The following is a 22,980-nucleotide window of genomic DNA, read 5'->3' as shown; positions in this document are numbered from 1 at the left end:
TCCTTCATGCTCTCTCAATGTGTATGACTCCTGTCCTTGTCCTTCTAAGAAGCCATCCAACTTTTTTTGAGACCTTCCTCTAGGTCTTTTAATATCATAAGACTAGAAATGCAGCATTCAGGTTATATATCTGTTTCCTTTGCTCTTGCTGCCTGACTGGCATACATCCTTTTTGGGTCATACATCTCTTCAAATGTGAAGAGAAAAATGGAGCCATGAAGACTAAGACCTATTTGGAGTTTTCAAGCTGTGACACAAGGTTGTTGTTGTTGTTGTTTGTCCTTTATTCTGGAAGAGGACCATGATATCAGGAAGGTGATGCCATGACATACAAGTGAACTGGATTTAAGTGACGGAGGGCTGTGCAAAATCACCAGCCTCACTCTCTCCTCCAGAGCCATCTGGGTCCAGTGGCCAGATATAGATCAGGACAACTGAAGATGGTGCAGGATGCAGCGGGAAACCTTGGCCTTTTCAAGCTAAGGTCTTTAACAGGTCTCAGTTTGACTGAGGCAACATACATTCAGTGATTAAGGCTTATTAAGAAATAAGGCAGAGAATAGCTTCTTTACCTAATTTGAAAAAATAGTCTAGAGGGGGAAGACCCTCAGAGTTTCTGGCCAAAACAGAAACAATTGCTATTTACATTCACTCTGAGCCAATCAGGGCCCAATGACCAAGTAGAGACTGTCCTGGGACCTACTGTTGGCCAATCAGTGACAGCCAGAATTATTTGGGGTTAAAAAAAGGAGGGGGATACTGAACTGAAGCCCCGAATCTTCCCTCCCAGTGGCTAGAGTCTGTAAAATGGTAGGATCATAGAGCTAGAGCTGGGAGAGAATTCAGAGGCCATTTTGTCTAACCTCCTTCATTATAAAGAAGATGAAAGCTAAAGGCTAAGAAAGTTAAGTCACTAGCCAAAGGTAATGCAGGTAGTAATTAGGAAAGTTGGGATTTGAATCCAAGTGTTCTAAACATGAGTCCAGTGTCATTGCCACTGCACAAAGCTGATTTGAGTGTGTACCAAGAATGTTTTTAATATCTCATATTTGTAAGTTACCGATCCTAAGCTATTGCTTTTTCATACAAGGTAGGTTTTTTTTTGTTTTTTTTTTTTTTGCTGAATTAAACCTGCCCAGAGTTCTGTTAGAGTTACACTGACTCAGAGTTCTGAGACAGTTGTTCCAAGCTACAATATACTGGAGATGTGGATATCAAAATTGATTTTATGATTAAAGGACATATTTAACTTATCTGATTATAGATAGAAGATGAGACTTTAGATACTAACTACAAGATAATCATAAATTACAGAGCAGACCCAAAATCTGAATTCAGGAAGAGAAAGAGAGGAGGGAGAAGGGAGAGAATAAGAGGAGAAGGGAAAAGAGAGAGAGTGAGAGAGACAGAGAGACAGGCAGGGAAAGAGAGAGGGAGGTAAGAGAAGGGGAGGGAGGACATATGAAATGACAGATTTCACAACTTTATCAGCTATGTTGCAAGCTCTGAGTTGTTGTTGTTGAGGAATAATTCTAATTAAGCAGAACAGTAGCTTGGGAACAGAAAACCAGAGAGGTCACAAAGCAGATTGACTAGTTTGTCTGAGATTTTGTGCCTAGTGAGGGGTTAGTCAAATATAGCATGGATCTTCTTAGCATCTATTCAATACCCAAGTCATCTGAGGTCCACTTTGCAGAAAATCCCACAAATATGAATTTCAAGTATATGAGGGGTTAGTCAGTGCTGCTGTCTGGCATACAGGAAACATTTATAATACAATACAACGTATATCTCACTTCTTCTAGGAGTAGTCATTTCATTGGTCTAAAAACACTAATACTGGCTACAACCTCTCCACACCTTTGAGATTTGCTGTGGTTGAAAAATAAATCATCTGGTGGCTAACCTTCTGGTGATGAGCCTTTCTAGCCTTAAGTAGGCTAGTCCTTGGATTACATACATAGGGTTAAACCCCAGACTGGGTATACAAAGTCTTTCTAGCTCGGTACTGATGTGGTTCTTAGACCCCAGCTCTAGGACCATACCTCTCCCCAGCCCAAAGGACCTATTTCTAACAGTAACTCATGAGTGGGCCCCAGTGAAGGAAACTATCTCTCTCTGTTACAAGAACAAGTTGACCTCTGTAGAATTTCCCTTGTAGTCTCCTGTAGTCCCCTATAGTCTCCACACCTTGTACTAGCAGAACTATCATGTACTGATTTCCACAGTTACTATATACAATCCAGAGGTCAAGCTATAGAAGTCAACTTCTGAGGCTATCTTGTTACAGATGTAACAGACCAAAAACACACCCTTTAGAAGGTTCCTCCCCCCCCATCTTTCACCCCTGTTTCCAGTAGTAAATGATGCCTGTGCCCATGCTACAGAAACTGTATGTTTCTTTAAGAGCTGACCACTCTTTGATTCCTCCCTGCACCACCTAATAGCATACTTGGCACACCAATTCACTGTACTTTTTCTACATAATCTTTAGCACCCCCCCTCATTAGGTTACAAGGAACTCTGTTTGCTTTATTAGCATTATAATAAACTTTTGACACTTGACTGGAATACTGCTTAAGTCTGCAAATTCTTTCCAGATGACTCTGCCCTGTATCTCAATAATTTTGGGGTCTCTGCATCCTTAAAACCACATCAGTAGAACCTGACCCTCCACAGTGAAAGCCTTTAACAATCCAGAGCTAGCTCTATGTCATGATAAGGTATCAGAATTATGTTTTAGAGACTTATGCATAACATATATTTATGTAATTATATTAATTAATGAGAAAAGCTCTCTGCCTCCATCTTTATATACATGCATGTATGTACACATACAAAATGGGACGACTGGACAATCTTACCTTAATAAGAACAGAGCAATGACCCATATCACCTGTGATAGGATGTTTCTGTGAGACACTGGCTGGGGGGATTAGTGAGGGTATTAGGTCCAGTATATCTCCAACCGCATTCAGGAACTGGATCTGGAAAAGAGCCAAGGGCTGGGAAGGAAGAATGAAGATTATAACTAGCTTTGATTTCTACAAGCCAGGTAGTCATTGTAATTTATTTTCTGTTCAACGAGAATTTTTCCTTTAGCCACAGGTTTACTAAGTTATCTTTGCTAAGAGTACTGATAAAGTCAACAGAGACTTGCATACAAATCTTGTGGAATCAGTTCTAGAACTTTATACCCTTACCCCACACAGAAGGGACTTACCATCATGCTTTGTGATGTTATATTTAAGTAATGGAGGTACCTGGCTGACAGTAAAGCAACAGAGGAGAGCTAATGAGGTTTACTGACTCAAAGGGCAGGAAAGAGAATGACAAACTGCCTGGATGTGTTCTAGTTATTTGGCCGAGATGAACCATATGTCCTGGTACTAAAAGCCCTGGCTAACGTGACTGCTGAGCTATTGTCAGTGATCTTTAGAAGACAGTGGAGATGGGGAGCTATGTCATAGGACAAGACAAAGGCAACTGCTTTCCCCAAGTAGTTCACTGACTGCTAGCCACCAAGCTTGACTTCAATTCCCAGCCAAGTTCAAGAATGTTAATAACATGGGGGTGGTCGGTGAACATCTCAAAAAAGGAAAAGAAGAAGGAAAAGGTGAGTACAAAAAGCCAGCATGGCTTCTTCAAGAACAAATTGCTCAATTTAATGTAGTAAATATTTATTCATTTTGGGAGGGTGTTTTGTTTGTTTGTTTGGAACTGTGATTTCATCTCTGAGATAGCTTGGCAACTCATCTCTAACACTCAAAGTCTTAGAGAGTGGCCTGAGGCATTCAGAGGTTAAGTAACTTGTCCACTGACAAACAACTAATCTACCATCAGATGTAGGACTTGAACCCAGGTCTTCCTGAGTCCAAGGTTGGTGCTCTATCCAGTATACCACTCTGTCTCTCATTAGTTCTATTATTTATTAGTCAAGCCAGGCTAACTAATCCTACTTCATTTTTTGACTAGGTAGTCTAGGGCAGAGGTGTCATGAAACTCCCACATACCACCAGAACCAGATTAAAATGCAATTAGGAAATGTTTAACAAAATAAAAATATATTACAACACAGATAATGTTAATTTGTGGTTTTCTAAATCAATATGTGGCCTGCAGGTATTATTTCTATTTGAGTTTGACACCAGTGGCTTAGGGGAATGTTGCAGATGTAGTTTACCTACATTGATTTCATTTTATTTCATTTCATTTTACTTTATTTTAAAAACTGTGCCCTCCTCAGATTGCTGAGGCTTCAAGTGCTATGGCCATTCCCACTACTGACTGGCATGAGAACTCTGATGTGCTCTGTTTCTGATGTGAGCCAGTTCAGCCCTTCTCAGGCATCCCAGTAGTCCACCTCTTAGAGGCTCATCATATTGGAGGCAGACTCAATGATGACTCTCTATTGACTCGTCATGCTGTAGCTCAGAACTCTTGAGTTCAAATAATCCACTAACTACAGCCTCCCCAGGAGCATGGGGAGATTTTAGCCCGGCATCTGATGAAATCTCATGTTATTCTTGTGGAAAAGATGAATTAAGAGAGCTATATGACTATATAGTTAGGTGGTTTCAGAATGTATTGAAAGGTTGGATTCCCAAAAGTCATTAATGGTTTAATAACCATTTTGCTGGAGTCTTCCCATAGGGCATCTCAGGGATGTGTGGTTGGCCCCATGCTATTTAACATTTTTATCAGTTACTTGGTAAAAGGCACTCCAGGAATGCTTACTAGATTGGCACCTAACACAAAATCAGTTAACAGAATCAGAATTCAAAGGAGTGTTGACAGGGTAAAAAATTGAGCAGAATTGAATGAGACGTCATTTTACATGGATAAATGTAAAGTCACACATCTGAGTTAAAAAAAAATAACAACTCTACAAGGTGAGAGGACGTGAAAAGAGGAGTTAATTTGAAAAAGATCAGGGATTTTAGAATGGGAAAGAGAGTAAGTATTTTTATGGAGTAGGCATTGTGATAAGTACTTAACAAATATCTCATTTGATCCTCATGACAACACTGCAAAGTAGTTGCTGTTATCATCCCCATTTTACAGTTGACGAAATCGAGCAAACAGGTGAAGACTTAAAGTTGCTAGGGTCACACAGCTAGTAAGTATGCAAGGCTGGATTTGAACATAGATCTTCTTGACTCTAGGCTCAGCCCTCTATCCATTATGTCACCTGGCTACCTTTTAGAAGACTGTAAGATCACTTATGAGTCAACAGTGTAAGGTTACCTACAAACATGACCAGGAGTCCTCATCTAAAATAAAACTTTCACTTGATCCCACCATCCCCTCAAGATATCATCCTGTGTCTCTCTTCCCATTCACAAGCAGTGTCCTAGTGGGGCAAAAGCTATTTACAGGTATTGCCTCTGCTTCCCCTTCTCTCACTTTGTAACTCCTTGTAAACAGCCTTCCAACCTCATCACTCACTGGACTTTAATTGCTCCCCGTAAAGTTGTCAGTGATCTCTTAATCACCAAATGACCTTTTCTTAGTCCTTATTCTTCTGGACCTCTTTGGAGGAAATGATCCTCTGACTACCCTCTCCTAGATACTTAATTTCCTCTCTGGGTTTTCCTAATATTGTTCTCTCTTGGTTCTTTTGGGAAGCAATTCAAAGCAGTGCAAACAGAGGGCTGGATTTGGATTGGAGTACCTAAATCTGAATGCCAGCTCTGCCACTTACTGCCTAGATGAACTTTTAAGGCTTGTGTCAGCTTCTTGACCCCTCTGAGCCTCAGTGTCCTCATCTGTAAAATGAAGACCTCAAAGACTGCTAAGGTCTGACTATTCAATCTCCTTTGTTATATCATCATCCGTGGTCTGCCCACTAACTCTAGGTGCACCTACAGCCACTGTCCTAGGCTTTCTTGTCTTTTCTTCTATATTCTCTTGCTTGGTGGTCTCCTTGGCTTCCATGGATTTAACTATCAGCTTTGCTCAAAAACTCTTAGAACTATATTCTAATACTACTTCCTCCCACATCCCAATCCTGCATCACCAACTGCCTATTAGATATCTTGAATTGGATGTCCTGTAGATACCTCAAACTCAAAACAAAACTCATTGCCTTTCCTCTCAAACCCACCCTGCTTCCTAACTCCTATATTTCTGTTGAGAGTATCACCAATCCTTCCAGTATCCCAGGTTCACAACCTCATAGTTTTCCTTGACTTTTCACTCTTACTTACCTCCCATATCCAATGGTTGGCAAGTCTTCTTGGTTCCAGCCCTATCACAACTCTCACATCCACTCCCCGATCACCCCACTGATTCAAAATGTCAATATATCAAAATGTCCATTTTCTTACATTTACATAAGATTCTGCCCCTTTCTTACATGAATTCCTTTACTGAAGGAGGAAGAAAAAGGATGCATGTGTGAGAAACAAAGAAAAACACTTTAGGAGACACAGACAGTTCTGTGAAGACCTAAAAGTAGCCCCTTACTGAGACATAAGTACTGCTTAACGACAGCAGTTCATTATTTCTCAGCAGCTAACTTTCATGGCTTTTTTTAAAGACTTTAAAGTTTGTCATTGGATAATAGGAAAATTGTATATTGACTATTTTTGTCTTATCTGACAGGAAGGTGGATTTGGGGTTTCTCAACCTAAGTTAGAGGTGGATAACATAGGAGGAGGCCTTGATTTTTTAGGGAGGAGAGCAGCTAACTAGAAATGGACAGGTTCTGCAGCTGAGGTGAGAGTTGATCTAATTGAATGAGGTTCTGATGCTGGGAGATGACTGGGATAAGCAGAAATTTCTGTTGTTTGAAGAGCTGACTAAAGTAAGGAGTGTGTGTGTGTATGTGTGTGTGTGTGTGTGTGTGTGTGTGTGTGTGTGTGTGTGTGTGTGTGTGTGAGAAAGAGAGACAGACAGAGAAAGGGAGAGGGACAGAGAGAGAGGGAGGGAGAGAGAGAAGAAAGAGAGAGGGGAAGGGGGGCAGAGAGAGAGAGAGAGAGGAAGAGGGACAGAAAGAGAGGGAGAGAGAGAAAGGGAGAGAAAGGAAGATGGACAGAGAGAGAAAGGGAGGGAGAGGGACAAAGAGAGACAGACACAGAGACAGAAACAGAGACAGAGACAGAGAGAGAGATCCCTTACCTATTGCTCTTTACTGCCTTCTGTGGCTTGGGAGATAGAAGCCTCTCAAAGCCCAGATAGCAGACCTGAAGAGTTTCACAAACTCTGACTTAAGGAAAATGTTTTTCACTGAAAGCATGTAACATGACCTCAGAACCCAGGCAATGCTTAAAGGGTGCTGTTTTCCTGAAAGAGCTAAATGCTTCTTCAATACAGAACAGCAGAGAAACAGGAGAGCTGAGAGGCACAGAAGATGAAGACTATACAGACTGTTAACACTAAAGAGACCTAGGACATGAGTTATGTTATGAGTTGCCCCAGGCACATACATGGGACTCCCTACTCATATGCCTTACTCCTTTCCAAGTACACTATATGCACCGGTTAAAGAACGTGATCTAGATTTATGGGGGAGGAAGGGGGCTCACAACTATTATTACTTTGCTTTCTAGTACTAAATGTTGTATTCTAAGAGTTAAGGCAGAAAAAAAAGTTAATGGAATCATGCTGGTTGTTTTATTTAAATGTGATGTACCTGGAATGGTGGGGGAGGGGGGGAGGGGAACATGGGAGCTTCAGTTTTGAGAAGTAGATTTATATCCTCCCCATCACAAGGATTGCCCCCAGGTAACCCTGTTGGAAAAGGAGTTATACCTTCTTGATTACACTTCCCACTTGGGGAATCACCCAAACTGCCAGGGTAGGTGTAGGTAGAGTAAGCAAGTCAGTTACAGTTTATGAAGACAAAGCCCAGAGAAAGTTGGGGTGTGGGGTGGGGTGAGGAGAAGGAGGAGTTGATGACATCTACCACACTGAAATTTTGGCTTTCACTTTTAGGAAGCTACAGTAATTCTTTCATATGGTGGAAGCACCATAAATTATTTTGTAAGTGCTAAATGGTCACCTAGTAACCTAAGAAAGTTGACACAGCTTCCAAAATGGAAGAGGTATTAGTAGCTTGAGACAACATATACACTCAGTTGGTGAGGGGTAAAGGATGCGAGGGAAGAGGAAGATGGAGGCTTTGAGACACCAATGTGTGGCCAATATAAGGGAATTTCTGGGAACGGGGTGAAAGTAGAGGGAAATAGTAGAGTGGGGAGTGGCAGGGAGGTGGTAAACGTACAAACCCACGAAGGTTCCTATTTTGCCTAATAATTCATGCTAACTAGGGGCTAAGCTCTGTTTTCTTTTTGGTTTTAGGTTGCTTTTTGTTGTTGTTGTTGTTGTTAAGGGACTTCAAGTGTTATCCAAATTATTTCAATTTGATGCCCTGGGCCAAAGTCCTACTCATCCTTAGCTAGTTAAGGTCCTACAAAAAGCTAATGTGGGTTAGAGGGTAGGGAGAGGGAGATTTACATATTGTAGGAGAATCTGCATCAATAAACTCAAAACTCTAGTACTACACAGTTTAATGAATACTAATATGCTCTTACCAAAACTCTTAGGTGGTTTAACCATACTGTAGGTCTCTGCTCCATGCAAAATAGATTCTAAGTACAGTTCCTTAGAGCTCTTACCTTTTTCTGGGCTAATTTTGCCTTCTCTGTAGCTCCATAATACAACCCATCAAGCTGTGAAAAAACATAGCCTGCATGTCTCCAAAATGGATTCTTCTTGTTCTTACAGACCTGTTCTCGGGCCCACTGATCTTGCTTCCTAGATGAAAACCAAACCAGCTTTAGACAAAGCAAAGCAAAATCCAATAAGGGAATCAAGAATCACCCATTCAGATATTACAATGCTAACCTTACTGTTACATTCCTTGGAAAAAGAAGGAGCTTTAAAAAAAAAAAAAGAGGCTGTGATTCAAGACAAATCCTAGAAAGGCTTTTAAATTCCTTCCTAGCTGTGTTGCCTCAGTTTGGATTCCTGCCATTATGAATGAATAAATGACTGGTTGGGGTGCATGCACTGGGGACAGAGATATAAAAGTGAGACTGTCCCTAGACAGGGGAAGGGTGTTTTGGTCTGGAATGGAACAACAGAGCAGCTGATCACCGTGCTTTTCCCAGAGGCAACATAATATAATGTTCTTCCTAGTTAGTGTGGTTAGTGGTCATAAGATCATAGGATCATAGAATTGGAGCTGGAAAGTAATTCATGGATTATCTACTATCAACCATTTACCAAAGGTTTGTTCCAAGGAAACAAACAGAATCAGTTTCCCCCTTAACCGAAGGTTTGTCCTAAGAACAAACAGAATGGGGTTCACCTTACCAAAGGTTTGACCAAGGGACAAACAGAATCAGGCTGTACATGTGCCATAATGTGCTTATTTATTCTCATTAAGCCAGGGAATCACGCATGATGGAGTCAGAAAATAATTCTGAACTCAAGAGGTAAAAAAGCTGAAGGAGACCCTTTATACACTTAGAGCAATCCCAACTCAGGATGCCTGCATCAACCCAAAATTATAGTCTCCACATGTGTTAACTATAATATGAGAAAGGAATTTCTTAATAGGATAGACTGTAAATAAAATAAGATAAGAGAATGTCAAAGTGTCAACTGAAATTATAGATCCAGAATGTCTGTGTTTCTATTATCGTTAATATGAGATAATATAGCATAAGAAACCATAAGAAAAGTCCCATTATTCAAGACAGTGTCCGTTTCAAGGTGCCTTGTCCTTGGCAGTTATAAACAGAAGAATGCTCCTGGTCAGCTTCATCTGGCCTTGTAGTTACTGACACAAGAAAGGGCATTTTCTCACTCAGAGAGCAGAGCAAAGCATTACGCCAGAGCACACAAAGCATTATGGTAGGCTAAGCTCAGAGTGGGTCAAAAACGTCTTTCTCCTAATTGGCCAATCCATGTTTTAGGCCTTTTTTCAGGTGATGGGAAATCCCAAAATGTTTTGGGGAGGGATTTACACTATCAACCCTTTCATTTTATGGATAAGCTAATCGTAGCCAAGAGGAGTTCAGTGACTGGCCAACGGTCCCACATATAGTAGGCAGCATAAGCTGTGTGCCTAAACATGTGTGCATGAAGGCATGATTGTTAGACAATGTGGGCATATAAATGTAAGCTCCTTGAGGGCAGGGGCATTCTCATTTTTGTATTTATATTTCTAACACCTAGAACATAGTAGGTGCTAAATTAAAGCTTACTCATTGATTGTACATGGAGAACTGAGAAAGTCAGGTATAAACTATACAAAATAGTTAAGTGCTTTTCAAATAAAAATATATATGCAAACATGTGAATGTGTAAATGTAGGAAGTGTAAGAAACTCTTGGTATGGGGATTCCCTCTACCAATGGATCAATTATTGCACGAGGAATGTAGAGGTTAAGGGACTTGCTCAAATGTCAGAGGCAGGATAAACATATTGTAACAAATAAATATGTTAACTTCACTTTTTGTATAAAAATCATTAAAGAATTAACTTTGAATAACTGGATACTATGTCTGGAAGAAATAATTCATGAGTTCTCTCATTCTCAGTGCTGACAACTCCTTTAAAGTCATGAATTATATAATAATAATAGCAGCTAGCACCATGCTAACTGCTTCACAAATATCTCAATTTATCCTCACAGCAACCTAGGTGGTATATACTATTATCACCCCTATTTTACAGATGAGAAACCTGGGGCAGGCAGAGGGTAATTTGTCCAGGGTCACACAGCTAGCAAGGCTGGATTTTGAACTCAGGTCTTCACTTCAAGCCAAACACTCTATCCATTGTGCCGCCTAGCTGCCTCAAATTCTAGATTTTTGTCCTTATATCAAGCAGTGTAATGTAGGGGAATGAGCACTTTATTGTCAGAAGATCTGGGTTCAAATCATGGCTCTGCCATTCAACTTAACTTATCTGAGTCTCAGTTTCCTCATCTATAAAATGAGAGGGTTAAAACAGATGATCTCTGAGGTCCCTTCAAGTTTTAAGTCTATGGTCCTGTGATTCATGGTCACCTGCCCATGGACTGAAGATTCCATTATCCTACTCTTTTTTTTAATGTATTTAAAATTTTTTCATTTATTCAACCAAAAAGTAGGGAAACAGACAAATAAAAATGGATTTTATCCATAATGGAGTGGATAACAAGGTTGTCAGGATGACCTGTATCCTCCTCTTTTTGAAAATGGAGATTACATTTACCCATCCCAAGGCCTTCTCCTGTCCTATTCTTCATGAATTTCCAAAGATCACTGACATTGGCTTACTAATCACATTTTACTAGTTCTTTCAGCTGGTAACTTGGAATTAACTGAAGGCATCCACTGTTACTATCTCCTCTATTACCTTGAAGCAAAAAAAATCTAAGAATTTGATTCTGACATTATCTGTTATTAACCTCTCATTTACTCTGAGCAATGGTCCTAACCCTCATTTATTTGATCTCCTCTTACTTCCAGCAATAACATTTTGTTGTCTTTAGGCTCAGCTCAATATGAGTTTTAATTCTCCTGATATATTATTTCCTTGGGTTGTCCTCTTCTATATACATCTCTCCTTACTCTCTCTCTGTCTCTGTCTCTGTCTCTGTCTCTCTCTCCCTCTCCCTCCCTCCCTCCTTCTCTCTTTCTCTTTCTCACTCTCTTCTTCTTCTTCTTCTTCTTCTTCTTCTTCTTCTTCTTCTTCTTCTTCTTCTCCTTCTTCTTCTTCTTCTCTGAAGTTATTCCTGTTCCTATCTTAAGAATTTTATGATAGAGAGGTGTCTGATCATACCAAATTTCTCCATAGACTTTTAGTTCATGGGATTTTAGCTTATCCTTTCTCTGAATTCTCAAGACATAAAAACAACTATAGAGGTCAACTAGAGAGATGGGAAAGATTTGTAATGTTTTTTTCTTTTTCTTGTCTCAATGGGTGGGAGAGGGGCAGCTAGGTGGTACAGTGGATAGAGCACCAGCCCTGGATTCAGGAGTACCTGAATTCAAATCCAGCCTCAGATACATAACACTTACTAGCTATGTGACCGTAGGCAAGTCACTTAACCCCATTGCCTAGCCAAGAACAAAAAACAAACCAACCAACAAACAAAAAAAACAAAAACAAAAAATCAATGGGTGGGAGAAGGGGAGAGGGAATTTGGAACTGAAAATAAAATTGAATTACAGAGAAGTGAAAGGGTATGGGTACAAGGAATAACATTTTTATTAAAGGTTCAGCTCCTGAATTCTCAAAATTTAAATCAGAAAAGTAAACACTTATACATACACTAAGAAGTCCTTCACTTTTTCAAAGACACTAGGTTTCTTAATCAACTGTGGAAACAGGTTTTCGAAATGGTAGTACATGTGTCTGAAAGAAAATGTGGAAATGTTACTTTAAAAAAAAACAAACCCAATTCTGTCTCTGTTGATTATAAAAACTCAGGCTAGCCAGTATCATCTACTTTGCAAATCAGTTCCGTTCTTTATTCAAGAGTAGCATTCGAATATCAACTACCTCTAGTAATGCAATGCATAGGACTGCTCTGAATTTCAGGTCAAGTTCAGATGCAGTTAATGTGATTTCAGGATCAGCTCTGGGACTGATGTATTTTTGGCCTACCTTTTGGAAATTCAAATTTCCCTGAGTTGGAACTTTAATACAGTGGACAAAGATATAATTTGATTTCCACGAGGTTTTGCATCATCATAATTTTCAGATTGTAACCTTGAGGGCAAATGCTGTTGTTTTCTTTAAAAAAGAAAAGTTTTATTGATATACTTTATTTTACTTCATTGTCATTTCTCAATGATCCAAACACACACAGACACTGACACAGACATGGATAAAGACACACAGGCACACAAACCTTCCTTTGTACCAAATAAATATATGCAAATAAAACAAATAAACATATTGACCATGTATGGAAATGTATGTCCAATTCTGCAATCGAGTCCATCATTTGTCTGGCCAGGCAATGGGATGCATGCTTCATCATCAGTATTCTGTATAGCAATACTGGGCTTTTCAGAGTTGTGAAGTCTTTATGTTTTTTTTTCCATTAAAAAAAAATTTAGAATCAAATACTAAAACTTCAATACATAATAAGGAAAAGAAAGAAACATAAACTTAAATATTCAAATTTAAATATAAAATAAGAAAAGAAAAAAAGCATGTCACATGCACAGCAGAACATAAGAGAGGATTCAAAATGTATAGCAATAAATTTTCATTTCAAGAAATGGAATATATATAATATATACTATATGATAAATACACTATATATGATACAATACTACATATACTATATAATAAATACTACACATTTTCTTTGCTTCCTTGTAAGTTTTCTTTTGTTTTTTGCTGTGCACTTTTTACTTTGTTTTTCCCCCCTTCCTCTCCCCCCTAGTCTTTACTTTTTAAGAAACAGCAACTTATTGATATCTTTTATGTCATCGAATTTCCCCCTGAAATCTTTCCTCCCTCTCTCCCAGAGAACCAACCCGTATAACAAAGGAATTTTCTAAAAAAGAAAAAGAATAGGAGAAAATTTCAGCAAAACCAGCTTCCTGACTCCAGGCAATGCACATATCCACTGGTCACCTAGATTCCCAGTGACCACTTGCTTACTTTACTTTGCCAGTAAGTCCAAAGTTCTGAAGTTCATGCAAATGTTATCGTGCTTCCTTCTATTCACTATGTTTGTCATTCCTTACAGCACAGTAATATTACATTACATTCATATACAATTTGTTTAGCTATTCCAGTTAATGAGCATCTACTTTGTTTCTAGTTCTTTGCGACCACAATGTGCTGCTAAAAACATTTTAGTGTCTACGGAGCCTTTTTTTTTTTTAATCACTAACTTCTCCGGTGCACTGCCTAGCAGTGGACTCTCTGGGGCAAAGGGTATGGACATTCTACTCACTTTATTTGCATAATTCCAATTTGCTTGCCAGAATGAGTATACACAGCTTCACCAACAATACATTAATGTCCTTCTATAATTCCTCCAACATTGACCATTCCCACCTTTACCAATTTGCAGAGTGTGAGGTAAAACTTCAAGCTAATTTTGACTCACATTTCTTTTAATATTAGTAATTTGAAGCATTCTTTTATATGGTTGTTAATAGTTTGCAGTTCTTTTGCTAACTTTGTATCATATAGTTAAATATGGAAAAGCTTTTGGTTTTACATATTTTTATTAGTTGTCTATATTTTGGATGTTTTTGTTTAGTTGTTTTTCAGTTCTATCTGATTCTTCATGACTCCATTTGTGGTTTTCCTGGCAAAGATACTGGAGTGGTTTGCTATTTCTTTCTCCAGCATATTTTACAGGTAAGGAAACTGAGGCAAGTTAAGCAACTTGCCCAGGTTCACAAAGGTAGTAAGTGTCTGAGGCTGGATTTGAACTCAGGTCCTCCAACATGCCCCTATATTTTAGATATCACACCATTATCTGAGAAATCTGATACCAAGATTTCCCCCAGTCAACTATTTCCCTTCTTATCATGCAAGAATTAATTTTGTCTGAGCAAAAACTTTTTAAATTTCATGCAATCAAAATTGCCTCTATCCCTATTGCTAAAGAATTATTCAACACAGTTTATACAATATAAATGATTATTTCACTTCTAGTTCTTTATGATATGGTCTTTAATATTCAGATTGTATATCCATTTTAAATTTATTGTAGAATATGGTACAAGGCCTAATAAGTCTAAGCCTAAATCCTGCCAGATTGCTTTCTAGCTTTCCCTGTAGTTCTTATGTAATAGGGAGTTCTTTTCTAAGTAATTTATATCTTCAGGTTTCTCAAACACTAGGTTCTTGCTTTCAATTTTTTCTGATTCTTGATTTTTCTAGGATGTTCTTTTTTCTATGTTTTAACCAATATAAAATATTTTTTACTATTACTGGTTTATAATAGTTTTAGGTCTGGAACAGCTGCTATTCCCCCTTCATTTCTACTCCTTCCTCAATATTTCCCTTTGTATTCTAGCTGTGTTGTTCCTCTAAATAAATTTTTTTATTATTTTGCCTAGATCTGGAAAATATCCCTTTGGTAGTTTGAATGGTATAGCTTTAAATTTGTAAATTATCTTAGGAAACATCATCTTCTTTATATTATATTGACACAACTCATCCATGAGCATTAAGTTTTCTCCCCAGATATTTAAGTCATTCTTTATTTCTCTAAAGAGTGTTTTGTAGTTATAGCTATAAAAGTTTAAAGTGTGTCTTGGTAGATCGATTCCTAGATGCTTTATGCATTTTGTAGTTATTTTGAATGAGACTACCCTTTCTAATGTTTCCTGCTGGATTATGTTATTGCTATATAGAAATGTTGATTTTTGTGAGCTTATCTTAAAGTTTTTACTGTACAAAATTCATCTACAATTTTGTCTTAGTTGAGCTGCTATTTTTCTCTCATGTCCTCCACAAACTCAGTCACTTTCTACTCCCTGATTCATTTTATTTTAAAGGTCAATGTCTTCCCACACATTCCCAATACCCTTGAGGAAGAGCAAACTTCATGTTCTCCTCCTTCACTACCTTGATTATTCTTTTTGTTAAAAATAAAAGGTTATTAATTTTGCCCAATTTGAAGAAACAGAACTGAAGACAGAACCATGGGGAAAACAGACTGAGGGAAAGAAGACAGTAGTTTCCAAGTGTGACATTAAGAAAGAATAGCAGAAGCTTCCATTTAGAAAGCCAAGTCTGATGCTATTGCCTTAGGAATATAGTACTATTGTCAGCTCTAAAGAAGTTCCATCCACTTTTGGCTTTGATACGGTTGTAGGTTTTGAATGGCTAACTGAGGACCCACAAAGTCCAATGAACAACTTTTGTCCTGGCTTTTCTCCTTTCTTTCCATAATGCTTAAAGGAGTATCCTTTTCCTCTGCTCCCCCGTCAACCCCAGTTACCCTTCTCAGGGATGGATGTATCTGTTATCTCATCTATGCAAGTATTCCATCCAAAAGTATAGATCTCAATTTGTCCATCCAATTTCATTCTGTGGAATTTTCATCCATGTCCTTCTATAAAGCCTTCACAGTAAGTCCATCTAACATACTGGGAACCATCTATATATCTTTGTTATTGCTGTGTTATCCATCATTCTGGCTTTCCCACCTTACCATTCCACCAAAACTGCTCTCTCCAAAGTTACCAATGCCAAATACAGTGGCTTTTCTCCATCTTCATTCCCCTCTGACCCTATTGATCACTCTCTTCTCCTTGATACATTCTTCTTTCTAGGATTTTGGGACACTATGCTCTCCTGGTTCTCCTCTTACCTATCTGACCACTCCTCTGTCTCCTTTGCTGGACCTTCCTCTAGATCACACCTTCTAACCACTGGTGTTCCTCAGGGTTCTACCCTGGGCCCTCTTCTCTTCTCCTTTCTCCTTTTTTGGAGAATTAAGTTCAATTTTGTTCAACAACCTTATTTTGTTAATTCAACAAGTGAGAACCAAAAAAACTAATTCATTTCAACAATTGAGAATCTATAATATGCCAGACACCTTGTGTTAAGAACTAGGAATTCAAAGGTAAAACTAAAACAGTCCTTCCCCTCATAGAAGTTATAATCTTCAATGGCATCCAGGCTAAAATGCAAATCTAAGATTTTACAGGAGTTAGTGGGGTACTATGCTGCAATAATTGATCACTGATACGTTGTATGCCATTCTAAACTCTGGCCCCACTTAGAAAAAATAAATTCATTTAAAGTTATTTAAATTAAGTTCCTCATTCTGACCATACAGAGGGCTTTTTAAAAATGTATTTATTTTTAGTTTTCAACATTCACTTTCATAAGATTTTGAGTTCAAAATTTCCCCCTTTCCTCTCCTCCCCTCTCCCCAAGACAGCATGCAATCTAATATAGGCTATGCATGTACAATCATATTAAACATATTTCCACATTAGTCACATTGTGAAAGAAGAATCAGAATACTCTTCTCCTTTGATACTACTTCACTTGGAGAGCTCATCAGCTCCCATAGATATAATTACCATCACTATGCTGATGATTTTCAGATCTACCTTTCCTTCCCCAGTCTCTCTCTCGACTTCTAATCTCACATCTCCAACTTCCTTTTATACATCTTGAACTGGATGTCAGTAGACATCTGAAACTCAATGTGTCCAAAACAGAATTCATTATCTTTCCCCCTAAAATTTCCCCCATCCTCCACCTTCCCTGTTACTGTAGAGGGCAATACCATCCTCCCAGTCCCTCAGGCTCTCAACCTAAGAGTCATTCTGGATTCCTCACTTCCCCCACCCCATATCCAATCTGTCACCAAGGCCTAACACTAAAATAATAGGGTTTTTTTCCCCTCACTCTCTAGACTTTTCTACTTCCTCCCTAGTAGCCTTGCCCTTTCTCTTTCCCTCCTTTCCTGTGCTGTCTGTCTTCTCCATCAGAATGTAACCACCTTGAGGATAGGAACTGTACCTTTTTTGCTTTTCTATTTACAGCAATTAACACAGTGCCTGGCACATAATAAGTGTTTAATAAATACTTTTGTAAAGGCAATTAAAAGCACTTTGAAGCCAAGGCAATACTAGAGAAAGTTATAATAACTATGGAACCAAATTCTTACTGTCTTTTCAATACAAAATCTTTGTAAGAATAACCTACACACACACACACACACACACACACATACACACACACACACAATGTCTAGAGAGTTTCTTGATGTTATTGCCTCAATAATTGATGTCTCTGTGGTTACATTTGTATGAGTAATTGCCCATAAACTTCAGTAAAGGCCCCAAGAACCTTGGCAGGGAAAGAGACTCCTGCTTTTTTTTTTAATTGTGAACTTAACAATCATGAACAAACATTTCAAAACACCAAGAATTGGAAAGGGGATTGTGTAAGAAACTATGATCTTACTCTTAACCCTTTGCAAACTGGTTTCCAAATTCATCTCTCAACTGAAACTGCTCTCTCCAAAGTTATTGATATTGTCTTAACTGCCAATATATCCAACCATTTGCCAATCATTTGCTCTTTCTTCTTCCAGAATATTTCTTGTGTTTGACCCCTTCTCTACACTCACATAGCTACTCTGTAAATTCAGGCCCTCATCAGTTTTCACTGCAACAGCCTTTTAATTGGTTCCCCTTTCAAGTCTCCCCTTAGTCTAATCCATCCTTTACACAGTTGCCAATCATTTTTCTTAAAAATAGATCTGAATATGTCATTTGCCTATTCAAAAAATCTCTAGTGGCTGTCTACTCCCTGTAGGATCCAAATATAAATCCCACTGCTTAGCTTTTAAAATCCAGCATAATCTTCCCTCAACTAACTGTCCTAGCTTAATTATACAGTACTACCTCATTCACACATTCCCTCCTCCCCCCCCCATCATCAAAACTTGCACTCTATAGTCTGGCCAGACATTCCTCATACATGGCATTCCATAACTCATCTCCACGCCTTTTCTACATCACTTCCATTGCAAAGAAACCCTCTCTTCTAAAGATGAAGTTCAAGCAATGACTTTGACATGATGCCTCAGACACTTGACACTTACTAGCTGTGTGACCCTGGGCAAGTCACTTAACCCACCTGTCTCAAAGGAAAAAAAAGAAGTTATTCTTTAACCCTTTGTAAACTAGTTTCCAAATTCATCATTTAACTGAAACTGCTCTCTCCAGTTACCAATAATCTCTTAATTGCCAATATATCTAATCATTTGCCAAATCTTGCAATTTCTACTGCCACAACATCTGTTACATTTGACAACTTCTCTCTTCTCACACAATCACTATGCAAACTCAGGTCTACTCCCAACCACTAATGCTCTCTCTCCCTAACTCTCTTATATTTATTTTGTATTTATATCATACATTCTTCTGTCTTCCTGAGAGAACACAAGCTCCTTGAGAGTAAGATTCTTTAATGTTTTGTATTTGCATCCCTAGCCCTTAGCAGAATGCCTGATACAGAGCATGCTTTCATAAATACTTGTTGATTATTTGATAAAGAGTAAGAACATCAGGGCCCTGTAACATTGCAGGAATGAGTTGTCATGGTTACATGTATTCCTGTAGAAGTGTAAGTCTCTCTACAAGTACACTCATAGGTGTGCCTACTCTTCCCACAGACCACTGGTAGAGTGTACCACAAGTGTGTCTACTTTTCCCTTAGTCTATTGATGAGAGAGCAGTACTAGAGATGCTGGAGGCAGAAGGTAGGGATGATATATTCCTATTACTATTCATGCTATGCCAATCTCCATAAATGATTTTACTTTGAACTGTAGCAAGTGGCTGAAAACTGAAGGTAAACCTATTTGTAGGGGCTCATGAGGTAGAGCTCAAGGAGTAAAGACAAGGTATCTCTTCCTATTGGATTTTGTTGGTAATATAGAGAAATGTTGATAATTTGTGTGGGTTTATTTTATATCCTGCAACTTTGCTGAAGTTATTTCGAGTAGCATTTTTGTTCATTCTCTAAGTATACCACCCTATCATTTGCAAAGAGTGATAATTTTGTGTTCTCATTGCCTATCCTAATTCCTTCAGTTTCTTTTTCTTTTATTGCTATAGCTAACATTTCTAGTGCAATATTGAATAATAGTGGTGATAATGGGAATCCTTGCTTTATCCCTGATCTTAGTGGGAGGGCTTCTGGCTCATTCACATTACAAATAATGCTTGCTGATGGTTTTAGGAAAGCTCCATTTTAAAGACAGCTCCAATTATTCCTATACTTCATAGTGTTTTTAGTAGGAATTAGTGTTGTATTTTGTCAAAAGCTTTTTCTGCATATATTTCTGCAAACTATATGATTATTTTTTTGTTTTTGTTATTGATATGGTCAATTATGCTGATAGTTTTCCTACTACTGAATCAGCCTTGCCTTCCTGGTATAAATCCCATGTGGTCAGAGTGTATGATCTTTATGACATAGTTTTGTAATCTCCTTGTTAGTATTTTATTTAAAATTTTTACATCAATGTTTGTTAAGGAAATTGGACTGTAGTTTTCTTTCTCTGATTTTGCTCTTCCTGCTTTAGATATCAGCACCATGTTTGTGTTGTAAAAGGAATTTGGAAAGACTCCTTCTTTGGCTATTTTTCTGATGAGTTTACATATTATTGGAATTGATTGTTCTTTAAATGTTTGGTAGAATTCACAGTAGAATTCACTTATGAATTCATCTAGTACTGGAGATTTTTTCTTAGATAGCTCATTGGTGGCTTGTTTAATTTCTTTTTCTAAAATAGGGATGAGTATTGTATTTCCTCTTTTGTTAATCTGAGCAATTTACATTTTTGCAAATAGTCACATGTTTCTCTTGGATTATTAGATTTACTGGCATATGGTTGGAAAAATAGCTCCTAATAACTGCTTTAATGTCCTCTTCATTGGTGGTGAATTCACCCTTTTCATTTTTGATACTAGTAATGTGCTTTCTTTTTTCTTTTTTTTAATCAAATTAACCAATGGTTTTTTATCTTTTCTTTCTAATAAAACCAGCTCTTAATTGTTTTTGTTTTATTAGTTCAACGGTTTTCTTAATTTCAATTAAACTCTCCTTTGATTTTGAGGATTTCCAATTTGGTATTTAATTGAGAATTTTAAATGTTTTTTTCTAGCTTTTTTTAGCCGCATGCCCAATTTTGCTCTTTTTCTATTTTACTGGTGTAAGTGTTTAGGGATATAAATTTTCCCTTAAGCAGTATTTTTGCTGCATCCCATAAATTTTGGTATGTTGTCTGATTGTTGTCATTCTCTTTTACAAAAATATTTATTGTTTCTCTGATTTGTTCTTTGACCTAATTATTCTTTAGGATTAGACTAGTTTCCAATGAATTTTTAATCTATGTTTTCATGGCCCTTTATTGAATATAATTTTCATTGTATTACGTATCATTTCTACTTTTATGCATTTGGTTGTGAGGTTTTTATGCCCTGTTAATACATGATCAATTTTTGTGTAGGGTTCAAGTACAACTGAGAAAAAAGTGTGCTCCTTTCTATTCCCATTCAACTTTCTCCAGAGGTCTATCATATCTAACTTTTCTAAAATCCTATTCATGTCCTTAACTTCTTTCTTATTTATTTTTTGGTTAGATTATCCAGTTCTGAGAAGGGAAAGTTGAGGTCCCCCACTAGTATAGTTTTACTGTCTATTTCCCCCTGTAATTCATTTAACTTTTTCCTTTAAGAATTTGGATGCTATACCATTTGGTGCATATATATTTAATGTTGATAGTACTTTATTGTCTATGATACCTTTTAACATAAAGTATTTTCCCTGCAAGAAGCACATCCCAGGCATGGTGGATGGCCAATGGAAAAGTATGGACATGTGCCTTTCACAGCATTTTGCATGATTCCTTGGTGGAGACTAGAGAGGGTGGCATATTTTGCTCTTTTATAATCAACAAACCAAATGAACATTTGGATCTTATATTCTCTGTACCTTTCAGTAAATTGAGTGACTGTAAAGGTGTGGTCTGTATGCTAATAATAGTTAACATTTATAATTTGCTTTCTATGTGCCAGGCATTGTGCTAATCCCTTCACAATTATTAGCTCATTTGATTCTCACAACAGTCCTGGGAGATAGGTGCTATTATTATCCCCATTTTAAAGCTGAGGAAACCAAGGCAAACAGAGGTTATATGACTGACTTGCTCAGTGCCACACAGCTAAGTGTCTAAGGTTGGATTTGAATTCAGGACTTCCTAATTTCAAGCCCAGTGCTCTGTGTACTAAGGTATCACCTAGCTGCCAATCATGTCATTTACAGATGTCTCTTCATTCTCTTCTCATACTTTCATCAAGGATATGTGTGTAAATATAGCTATGTTGATATATGTGTAGATCATTTTCAAAAAGATTTCATAGAAATTGTACAAATAAAAAAGGCAGGAATATAGATTTGCAGCTACTGATATTTTATCATGTTTTTTTTTCCTTGATAATTTCTGGAAAGATGATATCTAGGCTCTTTTTTTGATCATGGCTTTCAGGTAGTCCAATAATTTTAAAATTATGTCTCCTGGATCTACTTTCCAGGTCAGTTGTTTTTCCAATGAGATATTTTACACTGTCTTCTATTTTTTTATTCTTTTTTGTTTTGTTTTATAATTTCTTGATTTCTCATAAAGTCACTAGCTTCCATTTGCTCCATTCTAATTTTCAAGGAATTATTTTCTTCAGTGAGCTTGTGAATTTCCTTTTCCATTTGGCTGATTCTGCTTTTTAAGGCATTCTTCACCTCATTGACTTTTTAGACCTCTTTTGCCATTTGGTCTCGTCTATTTTTTTAAGGTGTTATTTTCTTCAGTATTTTTTTGGGTCTCCTTTAGCAAACTGTTGACTCATTTTTCATGATTTTCTTGCATCATTCTCATTTCTCTTTCCAATTTTTCATCAGCTTCTCTTACTTGATTTTCAAAATCCTTTTGGAGCTCTTCCATGGCCTGAGACCAATTCATATTTTTCTTGGAGGCTTTGGATGTAGGAGCTTTGACTTTGTTGTCTTCTGGTTGTATGTTTTGATCTTCCTTGTCACCAAAGTAAGATTCTATAGTCTGAGTTTTTTTCATCTGTTTGCTCATCTTCCCAGACAATTATTTAACCTTTTAATTCTTTGTTAAGGTAGGCTCTGATTCTAGTGTGGAAGGTGTACTGTCCCAAGCCTCAGGGGTTTTGTGTGACTATTTTCAGAGATACTTCTAGGGACCTGTAAGTTTTCAGTTCTTCCAAGGTGGTATGATCTAAGGAGAGGTGTTTACTCCTCACCTGGCCTATGCTCTGGTCTATGAATGACCACATGTACTCTTTTCTGCCTTGGAACTGTGAGGAGGATTTTCTCTGTACTGCTGCCACAAGCTGTGCTATGCCAAGACTGCCACCCGGAACTGTCACCCAGATCCAAATACTGGCAAAGCAATAGAATTCTGCCTCAGTGCCAGCAAAGAAATCTCTGCAATCTCCTTC

General features: G+C 37.8%; 1 protein-coding gene across 1 annotated transcript in view; it reads right to left on the bottom strand.

Moving 5' to 3' along the window:
• Positions 1 to 22,980, bottom strand: part of PLBD1 (phospholipase B domain containing 1) — an 83,327-nt gene that overhangs the window by 42,669 nt on the left and 17,678 nt on the right. The window contains exons 3-5 of the mRNA XM_020994423.2: positions 12,275 to 12,358; positions 8,622 to 8,760; positions 2,865 to 3,005 (exon numbers count right to left, since the gene is read on the bottom strand). Coding sequence (XP_020850082.1) covers positions 2,865 to 3,005; positions 8,622 to 8,760; positions 12,275 to 12,358 — 364 coding nt within the window. The remainder of the gene's footprint in view (positions 1 to 2,864; positions 3,006 to 8,621; positions 8,761 to 12,274; positions 12,359 to 22,980) is intronic.

The sequence above is a fragment of the Phascolarctos cinereus genome, unplaced genomic scaffold, assembly GCF_003287225.1.
Source record: "Phascolarctos cinereus isolate Bilbo 61053 unplaced genomic scaffold, phaCin_HiC Scaffold_1;HRSCAF=81, whole genome shotgun sequence".
Lineage (NCBI taxonomy): Eukaryota > Metazoa > Chordata > Mammalia > Diprotodontia > Phascolarctidae > Phascolarctos > Phascolarctos cinereus.
Note: the sequence above shows the minus strand (reverse complement) of the source record. Positions and strands in the feature narration are given on the sequence as shown.